Here is a 15,311-nt window from a genome sequence, read left to right on the forward strand (position 1 = left end):
AACTAAATAAAATAGAAAGAATTGTATCCCGCAAACATTAGCTTAGCCACTTTTTTACCCAATGCAAAGCTCAAAATATGATCAACTCCATTATGGGAATAAGAACTTCCAAGCCGACCCAACAATGTAGAAATTCTCTAGTTAGAAATGAGAATGTACATATCCAGCATGCAAAAACTTTATGCCCAAGAACTTCACCTTTGGTGTTGGGGGAGGGTAGCAAACTAGCAACAATGACATAACTAGACATCCATTTCAAATAAATTTGTTTCATTAACCTAGTTTTAGAGTGACATTAAGGAAAAGACTTCACTTTCCCAAGTCAACAATGCATAAACTACAAATTGATCAAATCCAAGAAGGCATCAACTGAATTGCAGCTGATACTAACGAAACCAACACAGCAGAATCCTACAGACTAGAAAAAGAAACCTACACAAGTCAAACAGAAACTATCCATTAACTGCAACATCTAGGAAGAAAAGCAGAATAACAGGGTCCAACAATGATTGTCAATGATGGAACTTGGCTCATGTCAATCAGGGCCGAGCTCTCTTGTTACTGCAAGATGGGCACTTGTATTGCTTGATATGCTCTGCCCTAGCAGGGGTGATCTTCACACATTTACCATGGAACCACTTCTCGCAGATGTCACAGCAAATCCAGAATTCATCAGTGCCATAGTGCTCACCACATGCCCCACACAAGGTCTCTCCATGTTCATCATCATCTTGATCGTCCAGTTCTTCATCCTCATCTTTTGGTTGCAATGGCTTTGACTGTCTACTCTGAGATTCTGGAGCCCGCTGCTGCAAAAGACAACACACAATTTAGATGAGAAAGCAAACTAGCTGAGTAAAAGAACCACAATATGACACATTGACACCATGCATAATATGAGCCAGATTGTCATACATTACAATGCATTCCATTTAAACCATGACCTTCAACAGACTTTGAAAACGTCAATGTTGTAGCACTACCACATCCAGAAATTCAAGCAATGAAATTCACAAAAATCTAGATTTCAAAACAACTATTACAAAACCAAGTAACCATGCTCAGAATTCGGACATTTTATCCCCCCTTTTCATCTCCCCACTTCTTACAGGAATGAGGGGGGTAGTTATGAGTACAAAATCCAAATAGATCATTTATACATGTAAGGAACACAAAAGTTTGGAAGTTAATAAATATATTTATATGTCATGCACAGGTGTGAGAAGATATTATTACTGCCTTAGAGCTGGACTTAGACTTGCTGCCACTGTGGTTTGAAACTGAAGACTTCTCCTTAACTTGCTTTTTTGCTGCACCAGTAACAACTTCAAATATTGTTGGCAGTTCATTGATCATGTTGAAAAGCCGTTTCCTGCATTACATATTCAAATCAAGAGAGAATGAGACACGTGAAGAAAAGAAGTAAACCAATGAGATACATAAATCAGACAAGCAGGATCCAACTGCTTTGTGATTTTCCACCAACTTAAGTTAACTTCAGATAAGATTTATGGTCAGAGTATGAAATACCTGTCAGCTTTATCAAACCCAAATCTGGCTCCAAAATAGAATGCAATAGCAAGCAACCATGCATCACTATGAACAGCAACTAAAGATAGCCAGTCTTTTTCTTGCATGCCATCCCTAGCAAAGTTAATGCCCAGTACGGGCTCAGGAAGCTCTGGTGGTACTTCTTCAGCAGGTAAATTTACTTCCCACTGCTCACTGGGAAAGCCATACAAGCACAAATTCTCCTTCTCTGAAAGAATGAAGGGAATTGATTTGTAAAACACAAGCACCAAATATAATATCTAAAACAAACAGGAAGCCTTTCAATCCCTCTAAAAATTCTTAATCCTTTCTCTACAGTATTTTTCTTCGCAGTTAAAAGAGCTGCAAAATAATATCTCTTTCCAAGGAAAAATTAACAAAAATTTACCACTAAGAGACTGAGAAGCGACAGGCATTCAATTTAATTTAACCTAACTCTGCATACAAGAATGTCCATAGGAGAATGACATTTGACAGTAATATGAGCATGACAAGTTGACAATGTAAATGCATTCCCCTTAAGTTCAGTCAACAACCAGATTTGATAATCACATTTCAATAATAAAATAACCACTCAAAGGCTTTATAGGAAAAACATTGCATCATGTTAATCCCTATTGTCATTCTGCCATTGTATTTTGTATACTATAGTCGAACTTTAGAACATTCTTGAAAACTAACTTTGATTATCACATGGAATACATACAATCCCCCCCTCCCAAAAAAAAATCATTATTTGAAACTACTTAATTAAAAGACAAAGAACAGATAAGTTCCAATTGAAACACATAACTAAGCCACAATTCAACAAGACATCACAAAGGAATTAATACAAGGAAAAAAAAAGCATGATTATAAGCTAGCTTTAAATAATGTTCCTTGATGTAAGAACCAGAAGAAGTGAAAATTAATCAAAAGAACAGGTAACTTGGAAGAGTTTTAAAATGATACCCTCATATAAATTGACTGCATTATATATATTAAAGGCGAGAAACGGTAAAATACTCAAGGAACCAAGCACAAACCCCAAAAAGCAATAATAGTTAGACCAACATTCAGAGCACAAAATCCTTCAAACATAATAGTAAATCAACAGAAGGATTATTTATTAGTTAATTTTTACAGAAACCACAATTGAATCCATCCTTACAATAAATTAAAAGCCAATTGGCTATTCAAAAACACAAGTGTTGTGGCACACAAAGACTACATGAAAAGAAAGTATAACTAACCAGGATCACATTGGTTGTAGAAATCTTCAACATCTGCAACAGCATTACCAAGAAGAAAAAGCGCATGAGTATGGAAAAGCTTCCAAAACCTTCTAGCATATAAATTGTAAAAGATAAACAAATACAGAAGGCTGAATGTCGCATTCAAGCGTTGAAAATGAATATAGATATTAAGGGCCTGTTAGATTTTCTTCTCAATTTTTCTTATAAAAACTGATTTTTAAAACAATTTCACAGTACTCAACAATCTATTTCTCATCCAATATGTAATAAGTTTCAAAAGTTGTTTCCAAAACCAGTGTTTTAAAAACCAAAAACAGTTGGAAGTTGTTTTCTCATCCTCTTCTATTTTCTTCAAATGCTCAGGGGAAAACGTTTAGAAAACAGAAATGTGCTCAAGGAGGGACAAAAACTTTCAAATGTGCTCAGGAGACAAAACCAAATTTTATAAAACACAAAACTGTTTTTGAAAACAGTAAACAAACAAAGCCTAATAATCAGGAAATAAAAGAAACGGACAAAAATATCACAAAACCCCCCACATTATGTGCTAAGCAAACCCGAGTTAAGCACACTGAAAGGAAGAAACACGTGAAAATTGCTTACAAAGCACAAATCATACAAAACTCATAAACCACACACACAGCCACTATGGTAGTTTCAAAGCCTCTTCCTCAAACCACATTAAAATGCCAGTAAGCAAGCCATGAATTGTCACACGAATCAAACCAATTGATAATTAACCACTGAAAACAATTCATACAGATTTTAAAAACCAAACACATTCACACTAGCTAGCTTCAACGCAAACATAAAAAAAAAAAAAAAAAAATACTCGAAAAAATCAAAATTTACACATGGCACACAAAACCGAAAACTTTCACCCCCAAATTTAAAGTTCAAAAAAACGTAAGAAGCTCTCAACATTTTAAAACCGAAACTTCTCCCCAACACTTGTCACGCGTCAACGACAATAACAGCGACGCGTACACGAAGCTAAAACCCCACACGAAAATTTTTCACCGACCCATTAAATAAAACCGAAAACTAGAACCAAAAATCACGAAATTTGCATGCAAAGCACATTACTTGACTAGAAAAACGGTGAAAAACACAGAAATTGAAAATCATTTCACAAAAAGAAAAAAAAAAGATTGTTTTTTACCGGTGGTTAGGGCTTTGATGAGACCAGCTCTTCGGCCCTTGAAATCCCTAAAAACCTCTTCGACGGTGCGAGGATTATACGTGCGAGAGTCCATTGCTGCTCCTTCTTCTTCTCTCTGAAACCTAAATCAGAAGAAGAAAAGGGAAAAGAACGCAAAAACGAGGTCGTTTAGGTGAAACGAGATTCGGGTGTTGCAGAGTGAGAGTGGTGCGGTGTGGCGTTGCCTCCTCTCTCTGCCTCTGCAACCAAAATTTTGCAAGTGCAAAAAATGCAACAACAAACAACAACAACAACAACAGCGAAAAACTCTTCCTTTTTATTTCTCCTTCTTTATTTACAATTATAATTTTTCAATTAATATTTTTGGTCGAAACTCGAAAAATTGGAAATAAAATCTCGAGTACTCAAAAAGAAGAATAAAAAAAAAAAGCAAATAAAATCAAGAGGATATATCATTGCGCCGGCGTGGTCAAAAACACCATCAAATTAAAAAAAAAAAATTATACTTCATACAAATATATCAACTCCTTTTTTTTTTTAATATACAACTAAAAGTTTAGTTAAGTCGATCTGGAGACTAACCGGTGACATGACAGTTAAGTGCTTAAAAAAAATTTACATATTATCCAGCAACAAGTAAATCAACCTTAGTTTTGTTGTTGTTCGGTATTTTCAATTTTATTTCTTTCACGTTGTTCATTTTAGCTCTTAACATTTTAAAATTGCTTACTTTTATATTTTTTTATATCAATTATTTATACTTATAAATTTTTTTGAAAATAATAATTTATAGTTTTATTTTCTAAGTTTTAAATTATTATTTTCATACGCTTAAGTTAATCATATATATTATTTTACAGTTTTAAATAAGTTAAATTTATATTTTAAAGTTTTACTTAAGTTTTTATTTTGCTGAATAAGTTTTAGTTAAAAAAAATTTACGTGCGAATGCGTAGGATAGTTGATACTTGATAGTTATTTCTTAATCCTATTCTCTCTTTTTTGCTGATTTCTTAATCTTATTCTTACGACACTTTTCACCATTGCATAATTATACCAAATTACTTTTATGTTATAATATCAATGTTAAAACGTCCACGTCAAAAATTTATTGAAATTTTTTATAGCAAAAAATCTAATCGTTTATAAAAAACGCTCTGTTTAGAGCAATTCATAAAATGTTTTTCAAACACTCAAAATAGAATTGTAAAAATAAAATTTATTGTTTTATACAATAAACAGTAATCAGCTTTTCTACCAAAAAAGGAGAAAATATTATTTTCTTTTTGTTGTTATATACTATTAGATTAGATACGTGATAACAATGACACAATCCTTTGTTTTTTTAGAAATCTAAAGATGGTTATTTCATTAAAAAAAACAATTGAATTGAAATACATTGTTAATCAATTCCAAATTATTATATATAATAAATTTATTTACATTTATGATAATTATTTTTAAAGTTATTTTAATAATATTTTTTAATTAATTGAGTCAGATTTTTGTATGATGAAGTGCATGAAAATTAAATTCTTACAAAAATAATTTAATTATTTTTAAGTATCCTTTAGCAAACACGACATAATATTTTTTTAACAAAAAAGATTTTAGTGAATTTGGTCTCAGGACCATGGTCAGAACAAATCATATATTGACAAACTTACATATTATTCATCAACCTTATAAACGTATTTATAAATTATTCATCAACAAATTTTTTATAATTGACAAAAAAAAATGAATTCACATTCTTGTGAGATAAGTTTATTTGTTACCAATCGAATCAACCTTTGTTAGGAGAACAAAATCATTATATTAATACATAATGTACTTATAGCTTTTAATTAGAGAGTTAGAATAAAAAGGGTTGTATACAAGGGGAAAAATCACCATAAATATATAAAACTTCATTATTAATTTTTTTTTGGCGTTATGTTAGACATGTGATAGCAATGTTACTATCCTATCTTTTAACAAAATCTATAAGGTGATTATTTCATTTAAAAAGAATTTAATTGAATTGTTTTGTCGTCTAATTACATATTATATATATATATATATATATATATATATATATATATAATAAGTTTATGATATTTTTCCTTAAAAAAAGTTAATGGAGATTTACAATAACTATTTCAAAATATCATTTCTACAATAATATTAAATTATTTTACCGTGTAAATTGTTTACACTCAATTTACACTAACAATCCATAACAATTAAACTCTTAAAAAACTACAAGACAGTTAGATTGTTATATTAGCATTCAATGTAAGTTAGCCAGTTGGATGCAACAACTTTTAATTAGACAATTAACATTAAAAAAAAAAGTGCACGATTGCACGAGGAAAAAAATCACCATAATTTTTTTTATATTAGACATGTAATAACAATGTCAGAATCCTATATTTTTTTCAAAATCTAGAATGTGATTCTTTTATATATAAAAAAAATTTAATTGAAATGTGTTGTTATTATATATAGTTTTCAAACTATATTCTCGATTTTTATTGTAATTATCTTAAGATTAATTTTAATATTGATTTTTAATTAATTAATCGTGTGAAATTTTGCTACATTGATAGATAGAACATAATAAATAAGTTATTTTTTTAGAGGAATAATAAATAAATTCTTGCTTGTCTAAAAAAAATTCTTAGAAAAAAACAAAAACAATTTGATTGTTTTTGGGTGTCATTTATACATACACAAAAACAAAGCGTTATATCATTATTCAATGTAATGAAGACAGAAGGATGAAATAATTTTTAATTAGACAAAAGAAAAAAAAAGGGCTTAATTATATTTTTTTCACTTTTTGACAAATTTTATCTCATTTTTTTATGAATCTTCCTCTCGACTTGGATTCTTATTTCAGCATGTCTTGTCAACACAAGGAGTAAGATACAAGTTTTTCAAAAAGTTGAAAGTAAATAGGATAAATAAATATGCAAAACATAAATTTCACCAAAAAAAAAAAATCAAAGATAAAAGATATAATTATGCAAAAAAAATTGAAAATAAAAAATGTCCCCAACACCAAATCCAATCGCCAAGCATAGTTATGCCCAAATCATTTTTACGTTATAATGTCAATCACTCAATAGTAAAAAAATCTATGTCAATTTTTAAATTATTTTATTGATAGTACAAAAATTGAATCATTTATAAAATATTTTTCAAAAACTAAGTTATTTTACATAAATACGCGGCAATTAATTTTTTTACCAAAGAAAATGTTTCCAGTTGTGCGTCAAAAAGATAATCACCATAAATATGTGAAACATATTATTTTTCTATTGGCGTTATATTAGACAAGTGACTTTATTTTAATTCACCAAAAAAAAAAAATATTAGACACATGACAGCAATGACACAATTCCAGCTTGTCATATATAGTAAGGTGAATATTTATAAACTTATGTTTATATACTTCAAAATTAAGGTGAATATTTTATTTGTTAAAAAAGGCCGGAACGAATAAACGTGACTGTGTCGAGTAAACTAAAAAAAAATGGGGAAAATTTTTCCTCTAATTCGATATTGTTTTCAATTATTCTCTAATAAGATATGAAAATAATTTTCATAAAAATAAAGTGATCAAATTGTTGGTAGGGAGAAGGGTTGGCATGGAAGTGAAGCAAGGCACGATTGAGGAGTGATATTTAGCAAAGCAGAAGATGCTTTTGATATTGGCACCTTCACACAAGTGGCAACTTCTATTCATAACACCTATCCACCAAAATGTTGTGGAGGCTTTATCAACCGTATAATAAGCCGAAGCAAAAAACGACAAAGACCCAACACAAATTATTTTAGCAAAGACACCAACAACAGCAGCCAAGGCACTATCTTCTCTCAAGATTAATACAGCATCAGTGTGCAAAGATAAAAACATACACCACAACCAAAACCTTAGTTCTCAAAAAAGACAATTTCCAATGTAACATCAACAAAAAAAGAAATATTGTTTGTGACTAGTCAGTTAAATGTGCTACTTTGCCCAAATATACAATATAGGAAAATTGAAATCTAGCAAAGGTCTATATCTTTGTTCCAAAACAATTAACTAACATGAACATATTAGTCAGACATAATAATGTAAATGAGCCAAGGATGACTTCCCTATGGAACACTTGCTAGTGTGCCAAAAAAGTTTGTCACATAAGGACTGATAGATGATGTTGATTTCCACCGAGTAACCCTGCACGCTTCTTCCAATACGAGAAGGGTAACCACATAACCTAAAGTCTGACTCATGTTGCTGGAAGACATCAGAACATGTTGTTATAGAATCACCATGGTTCGCTGAAGTGAGCTTTTTGGCATTCAAAAAGCGTCCACCGGAACCTCTAGCTCTCTTCAGTGCATGTAGATGGCGGGACTCGTGAAGATATGGCTGCAGAACAACGATGATAGTGTTGTTAAGAGAAATTGACCTTAGAGGGGAGAGGAAACAAAACAAGAATGCCTAGCAACACATTCATTTTAACACTCTTTCTATTATTGGTTTAAAATTTAAATTTAAATTTAAATTTATTTTGTACTTTGTAATAAATTTCAATCAATAAGCTAGCTAGCATTTCTTGGAAACAAAAAAATGCACTTACTTTCCGTTCTTTGATGAGTTTGTTCTGTGCTTCAAGTTTTGCACGATACTGCCTGCGTCTCAGAATAGCATGGTACTGCTTTGCATTCACATACATAGGCCCCTCAATAAGATCAGGTGGCAGAGGAATTCGAGCAGGACTCATTCCTACTAGCTGAGCATCATTAATCTGCCCAGGTTTTGATAGCATATGCTTCAGAATATAGTCTTGGTGTTACAAACGTGCAACTCACTTTAATTGTCAAGGCATTATGTAAATTCTTTAGGTCATTAGTTATATTAGAGAACCAACACATCATATGAGAATCCAAATACTTGAAGCTTCAATTGTATTTGTGTGGCCCTATTATCTAAAGAGAGCCCAAATTCTTTTTTCCAAGAATAACCATGCTGTCTTGTGAAGATTGCATCTCTGATTATTGAGTTTATAATAAAGAATATCTTGAGTCAAAGATAAGGAACAAGTACCCCACCATAAGAAAAAGTATTTTAATAAATAATAAAAGTAATGGAAGAATAAGAACGAAGGAGGTGCAAAGGAAAAGCTAAGACACATTTTTAAATAAAAAAGATTCTTCATAAAATATACTTAACGAACTAAGAGAATCTGTAAGGTTGGCAAGCTATCAGTCGCACAACAAATAGTAAAAATTAATAAAGCAAAGACGGGTGACTAAAAAGATTCCCAAGGATGTATAAACTGAACATCTTGAGAGAGTATGAACTATGGACTATTCAAGTAAAATAAAATAAAAAAAAGGCATCAACAGGATTCAACCACAATAACATCTATCCGAAAGCCTCTCAGAAAGCTTTGCACAGAATTTATTCCAATCAAAATAAAACGACACATAACAAGAGCAGCAGGCTTTTCCATAAAGACCTTTACCCTATTCTCAACAAAATCAGGATAAAAAAAGTAGCATTATACCAAACTTAGTCAGAACACACAACATGGAGCAATTACAAAGTGAAGACCTCGTTATACCAGATCTAACCAAAGTACTTCCCAGATAAAGCATAATCTGATGCCATGAGTCTGTCATACAGTTATTTTTTAGCAATTTGTTTTTATGATAAAACTTTAACTCACTATGCTGGAGACAAGCCGACAAAAATACAAAATAGTGAGAAAAAAAATGAATAGACTCTATTATCTTACATTAGGCTGTGGCGCATATGGAGCAGCTACTAGGCCAATAAAGCACGGCTCGGCAAAGTGGAATGCAGTATGAGCCTGAAAAGTAAAATAATAAGGAAAAAGATTTGCAAATAATCTCAGTCCACTAAGACACAATCACGTATCTACTCACAAGTGATTGGTTGTAACACAGTTGTGAAAGAGGGAAGGTATAATCCTGAATCCCCACAGTTGAGCTGATGACACCTTCCACACTCTTTCCCCCAGTTGTGTTAAGTGTTGAACAAGCAGAACAATTGCTACACTGCACTGAAATTTGACCTAAAGAATATATTCATAAATATTCATTAGGAAGTAACACGTGTTTTCTGATACTGATTAAACATTCTGAGGACTAAAATGAACTCCAATTTCTGAAAAGAAAAAAATGATGTCATTACAGGTATGGCTATCACAGTATCATTATTATACTACAAGCACAGTCTAATGTAAGATACTACTATCACTTCACAATGTCATCTTAATCACAAATTTGTATTACTTCATTTTTTTTTCTTTACCATAAAGATTCCAGAGTACTCCAGTAGCAGCTTCACAATAGAAAAGATATACAGATATAGAAACAAAAAAAATGAAGCAATAAGCACAGTCAGATACACAGATATAGACAAGATTTTATTACAAATACCTGATTGTGCTGAACCAACTTCTGGATAAGACTGGCCGGATGATTGAGTTGAAGATGAATCTCGATCTTGATACTGAAAATTCAACAGCTTGGTCTTATGGCATTGTTGCGGAAGAACACTTATTTTCAAGCTCAAACTTTTGGACATGGATGATTGTTGCACATCAGATTCAGAGGAAGTTCCCCATGATGTGCGTCCAAGAGCATAATATGTTAAATGGGTAGGACCAGAGTCTTTCTCACATAAGTTCTTCATTGTTTTCCACTATGGATCAAGGCTTGCTTAGAGTCGCAAAAATAATACACTGATCTGAATTTCTGAAAATCAGGATTAGTCTACAGCCTTTTCTCAATCAACAACTATTTCCCAAAGAGGCATATACTTATCAGATTGTTGTTGCAATTATTAATAGCAACCAAACTATGCAAAGCAACTGCAAGAATTTTGAGAATTTGAAATGATGTAAACATATCAAACTATTAATGAACATGTTAAATTTATACATGCACAAACAAACAAGACAAGTCAGCTAGTGCTAAGCATGTGTATGGTCAGAAAATGAACTCACGGTTCTGTATTGAAAAAGAGATGTATGGAAGAGAAAAACATTACTTCCTGTAAACAGACTAGAAAGCATAGAAATCAGATCATCTGAAGTGCCATGCAAAAGCTCCTATAAGATACTTGTAAGGACTTGGTATAGAGATTAAAAAAAATACTGGTTAATCTTTTCAAATCTTGAATCAACTTATCATCCTGTGTTAAGCGACAGCTAAATTACCCTATCGAAAGTCAGGTGCTTCTTTTATGCAAACAAATGCATAATATGCCAATAATAAGAAAGAAGCATGAGTCTAAAATGAAATTGGAGCACCAAAATTTTGGTTTTATTCAATAATAAAGGCATGCCAATAATAAGAAAGTTAACAAATTTCTTTGAAAAGCATGAGTCTAGGAATCATTAACAAGTTCATAGTCTTTACAAAGCAATCCAACAAAAAACAACTTGAATCAACAAAACAATAGAAAGATAAAAAGCATGTGAACCTTTAAAAAATTGAAAAGAAAATAGGGTATTAAAAGATAAGATAAAAAGAGAAAAAGAAAAGAGAGGGGTTGAATGAAAAGGAGTTCTTTCCTTTTTAAGACTTTTGACATAAAAAAAATGCCAAATTTGAAAGCTCCAATTCATAAATGGTTAATTCCCAGAGTATTTACATAAACAAGAAACAAAAATATTGCCAAAGACAACAGTAAGGTATCAACCATCAGCAAATAGAAGTCTGTCTGCCTTACCTTATTATAGATGCACTACCATTCCACAAAACTATAAAGTATTTTTTAATGGGTCAATGTTTTTTTAAGTAATGTTACAAGTTTTTTATGTTATGCCTTAGTAGTTAGTTGTAACTTTGGTTTGTCAAGTTTTTTTTCTACAAGTTGCCTTCCATTGTTCAAAAGGGTGTGACACTTTTACTTAGAGTTTTTTGTGTTGTTGCATATAAGATTTATGTCTATATATCTCTCTCCTTTAGTCAATACACACAAGGAGGAAAAATATTTTTTTTAGGCACTACAAACAATATTATTTTCCTCTATATTTATTATCTTCTTGTTCTTAAAAAAAATTATATTTTTAGATAAAGATAATTGGTGTTCAAAATGGTTTGAAGATCCTTTAAATATAAATAATTGAGACTAACATGTTATCGTATATTAGAAGAGAAATACAATCAAATTCTTCTACCTATGCGGTGAGAACATTTTTTCTTCAAGAATAACTCTTATGCCCTTTAACTCAGACTATTATAAAACTTCTTCTCTACATTTTGTTTTTCCTTTGTGCTTGTTGTATATTTAATTTTACATTGTTAATCTATGTGTCAAACTCCGAGTATAGTTATAATTGTTCTTTTATTTAATTTGGGACTTCACATCTTTTCCATTTTTTTTCTAACCAGATCCAATTCATCCGTGTTTTACTCTCATCCTTTCAATTCACAAACTATTGGAATTGGATTGGAATGCAAACTGCAACACATTTTTCGTGAGGCCAATTCCTGCGCGGACTGACTTGCGAAATTTGGCACTTCCCATGATGATAACTTCCTCTCTTGGGATCATTGTCCTCGTTCACTAGCTTCCTTATTGTTGGCTGATACCATTGGTGTGATTCATTTGAGGAAAATAAAGAGAATTTTTAAGAAATAAAATTATATAAAAAAGTTATATATTCATATTGTGTGTGTATATATTCTTTTTAAAGTGACCTTATGTATAATATTTGTTGCATGTAATTTTTTGAGTGACATAAATTATTATGTATCTTTTTACTTGTTGAGATTTGTTAAAATTATATTATTTGCTTAATGTATTCATAGTATCATATTTAATAAAATTATGTGCCTATTTTTTTTTTTTGCAAAATATGTTTACATTTTCAAATACTAGTATATAAGTGAAATTAGACTTAATTTTTTTAAGTAAAATATTGAATTGAAGTCTTGTGAATGAAAAAAATGTGATTGAAAAATAATATTTCATTAAAGGTGGTTAATAAAGTTCTTTAACAAAAATTAGTCTTCAACAAAACTCATGAATTTTGGACACAAATAACATTGTTGCTATCTAAACTTTAATTTGGCATTGTGAATTTAGGTTCAAGTATGACAAAGATGTGTTTCGAGGGTAGGCGACCACGAACTTGAACTACGCTTGTTATATTGCATTTAAATTGGAATTAGGAACCATAGGGCAAAAATGTAGGAAAGTAAAGTATGGTTTAAGAGACATAAATCTTCTAGTAAAGTATGATTTAAGAGAAATTGTGAGAAAAATTATAAAATGACTAGAGTAATGTACATTGTACATTATACGAGTTGAAACTTGACAGGGTATAAATTGGAGGAAAGTGAGAACTATAAAAGATAGTAGCTTCAAGTAAGTATATATATATCATGTATTCGAGGAAATCCCCTAATTTTAGTAATAGAATTTTGGGGAAAAATTTATAAAAAAAGAGAAGAATATGTGTAATTAGAAAAAACATTTTTGAATATAAAGAAACTAATTAATTAACTTTCTAAAACATTAAAGTGTAACTTTTGGATTTAATTTATTGGTTATCATAAGACTTTTATGTGGTTCCTCAATATTTTAAGAGTACTTAAATCTCGATTTAAAATAGTTATATCAAGATTGTTTTTTAGAAAAAAAAATTACAAAAATAAAATGGAAACAGTGCGAAGAGAAAAATGGGATCTACAAATAGAATCCCTCTTTTAATCTCCGCTCTAACTGTTCGTGAGCTACAACATTAACATTGATTTAAATTCTTGAAGTGGTTTCTTAACAACCTCAATGTTAATAAAAAGTAACAATAAAAACTGCCCCAATCAATAGTATACAAAAATGATTTATTATATTTTTAGTTGTTAAACTTTTTATTTTTTTGTTTTCAGTCCTAGAACTTTTTTTATTTATTTTTAGTCCCTCAATTTTTTTATCATTTTTATTTTTACTCCCTTAATTTTTTTCATCCATACTTTTAGTCCATGGATAAAAAAAGTTCATGCACTAAAAATAAGGATGGAAAAAAATTGGACTAAAAATATAATAAATAATTCAAGGACTAAAAATAAATATTCTGAAAAAGGGATTAAAAAGATAATTTAGCCTGAAAAAATGAATCTTGAGAATCTATTAACTGTTTCATTAAAGGTGTCATGTGATTTCGGATTCATGAAGAGCATTTTAATTATCCAATTAGATCAGTCATGCGAACAAAAATTACTAACTTACACAACTTAGCATATGGTTATCCCCTTTCTTTCTGCCCCTTCCCACTAAAATAGTAATAACTATATTTTTCTTAATCAACTGAGTTTATTTATTAGTTTTAGATACAATAAATCTAATTAGAACACCCATCATTTTCGTTACACTTTTCCAACCTCCTAATTCTATGTGTGAAATATATGATTTGATATGTTTTAATTATAACTATGAGACTATTTTCCTTATTACTCATTATTTAATTCTTATTTTGTAAACCTCACTAATTATAAATAAGAGTATTTGATGTGGTTTGAAAAGACAACACAACATTACACTAAAACACGGTTACATGATATCAGAGTTAGGTTGAGGGAAAAAGGAAAAATTGTCTCTCATTGGGAACTTTTGCTCGCTACCTTTCTTCTATCATTCTTTATCAAGTTTCCGATGGACCTCTCTACTTGGCATCCTACCATCAATGACCTCCACGTTGGTCATCGGGCAGCCATTGCTGCATGTGCCTCCATGCACATCTTTTTTCTTTTTCGGGTGAATAAGTACCTGCAACACTTGCATCCGCCGTTTGGCCATCGCCACCCATCCCTTTTGCTAATGATGTCTAAAATAGAGTCACGATGCATAACTCCTTTGCCCGCGCCTCCTCTCTCCAACGCGTGTAACCCACGTGCTCTTCAAAAATTCACATGTGACGTCGTTTTCGGTGAGACCCATTATTCGGCAGCTCCTCCGCTACCATTCCCTACTTCTGGCTGACCTTTAGACTGTTTGGCTCAGTTTGAAACCAAACACCCCTCTCAACACCTTCATTTGGCTGGCTATTTCAAAATCCACTTCCACAATGATGTTCGCCAACATCCCTCACACAAACACATTTGTACACCACCCTCTTATTGGTTTGCATCAACAAGCTTTCAAGAATATCATGTTATCCGCATGCACAACCAACTCAAAACACTGCCACAACGACCACACGCAAGGACCTTTTTTGATGAAAGAAGTTCATGCACACGACGCGTGACACATCTCTGGCGAGTGAACAATACGCGTCGCATCTAAGGGCCTTTATTGGTTGCCACCAATGTTTTTTAGTGCAACCACACAACTGCAACCGTCTTTATTT

General features: G+C 31.4%; 2 protein-coding genes across 5 annotated transcripts; both read right to left on the reverse strand.

The window, feature by feature from the left end:
• Positions 1–253: 253 nt before the first annotated feature.
• LOC100170700 (PHD1) lies at positions 254–4,515 on the reverse strand. Of its 4 annotated transcripts, none has more exons than XM_006598606.4 (5): positions 3,949–4,515; positions 2,784–2,816; positions 1,531–1,759; positions 1,240–1,372; positions 254–806 (listed from the first exon to the last, which is right to left on the reverse strand). In XM_006598606.4, the coding sequence occupies exons 1-5, from the start codon at positions 4,040–4,042 to the stop codon at positions 540–542; spliced, it is 756 nt and encodes a 251-aa protein (XP_006598669.1). In that variant the 5' UTR covers positions 4,043–4,515; the 3' UTR covers positions 254–539. The 4 variants fall into 4 exon arrangements, with proteins under 4 accessions (XP_006598669.1, XP_006598667.1, XP_006598668.1 ...); XM_006598604.4 differs by having other exon boundaries at positions 254–809; XM_006598605.4 differs by having other exon boundaries at positions 1,237–1,372.
• Positions 4,516–7,873: 3,358 nt separating this feature from the next.
• On the reverse strand, positions 7,874–11,660 carry NF-YA18 (nuclear transcription factor Y subunit A-18). Its single transcript, XM_006598746.3, has 6 exons — positions 11,006–11,660; positions 10,393–10,702; positions 9,877–10,025; positions 9,726–9,800; positions 8,565–8,732; positions 7,874–8,353 (listed from the first exon to the last, which is right to left on the reverse strand). Exons 2-6 carry the CDS (start codon positions 10,646–10,648, stop codon positions 8,042–8,044), a joined length of 960 nt encoding a protein of 319 aa, XP_006598809.1. The 5' UTR covers positions 10,649–10,702; positions 11,006–11,660; the 3' UTR covers positions 7,874–8,041.
• Between the last annotated feature and the right edge of the window lie 3,651 nt (positions 11,661–15,311).

Source organism: Glycine max, chromosome 16 (genome assembly GCF_000004515.6).
Source record: "Glycine max cultivar Williams 82 chromosome 16, Glycine_max_v4.0, whole genome shotgun sequence".
Classification (NCBI taxonomy): domain Eukaryota; kingdom Viridiplantae; phylum Streptophyta; class Magnoliopsida; order Fabales; family Fabaceae; genus Glycine; species Glycine max.

Coding starts and splice junctions, on each gene's coding strand:
- LOC100170700 (NM_001250992.1), bottom strand. CDS start 4,042: ATGGACTCTCGCACGTATAATCCTCGCACCGTCGAAGAGGTTTTTAGG. Junction 2,817..3,948: donor CATCAAAGCCCTAACCACCG/GTAAAAAACAAT, acceptor ATGCTGTTGCAG/ATGTTGAAGATTTCTACAAC. Junction 1,373..1,530: donor GGGTTTGATAAAGCTGACAG/GTATTTCATACT, acceptor TATGTAATGCAG/GAAACGGCTTTTCAACATGA.
- NF-YA18 (XM_006598746.3), bottom strand. CDS start 10,648: ATGAAGAACTTATGTGAGAAAGACTCTGGTCCTACCCATTTAACATAT. Junction 8,733..9,725: donor CATATGCGCCACAGCCTAAT/GTAAGATAATAG, acceptor AAACCTGGGCAG/ATTAATGATGCTCAGCTAGT. Junction 8,354..8,564: donor AACTCATCAAAGAACGGAAA/GTAAGTGCATTT, acceptor GTTGTTCTGCAG/CCATATCTTCACGAGTCCCG.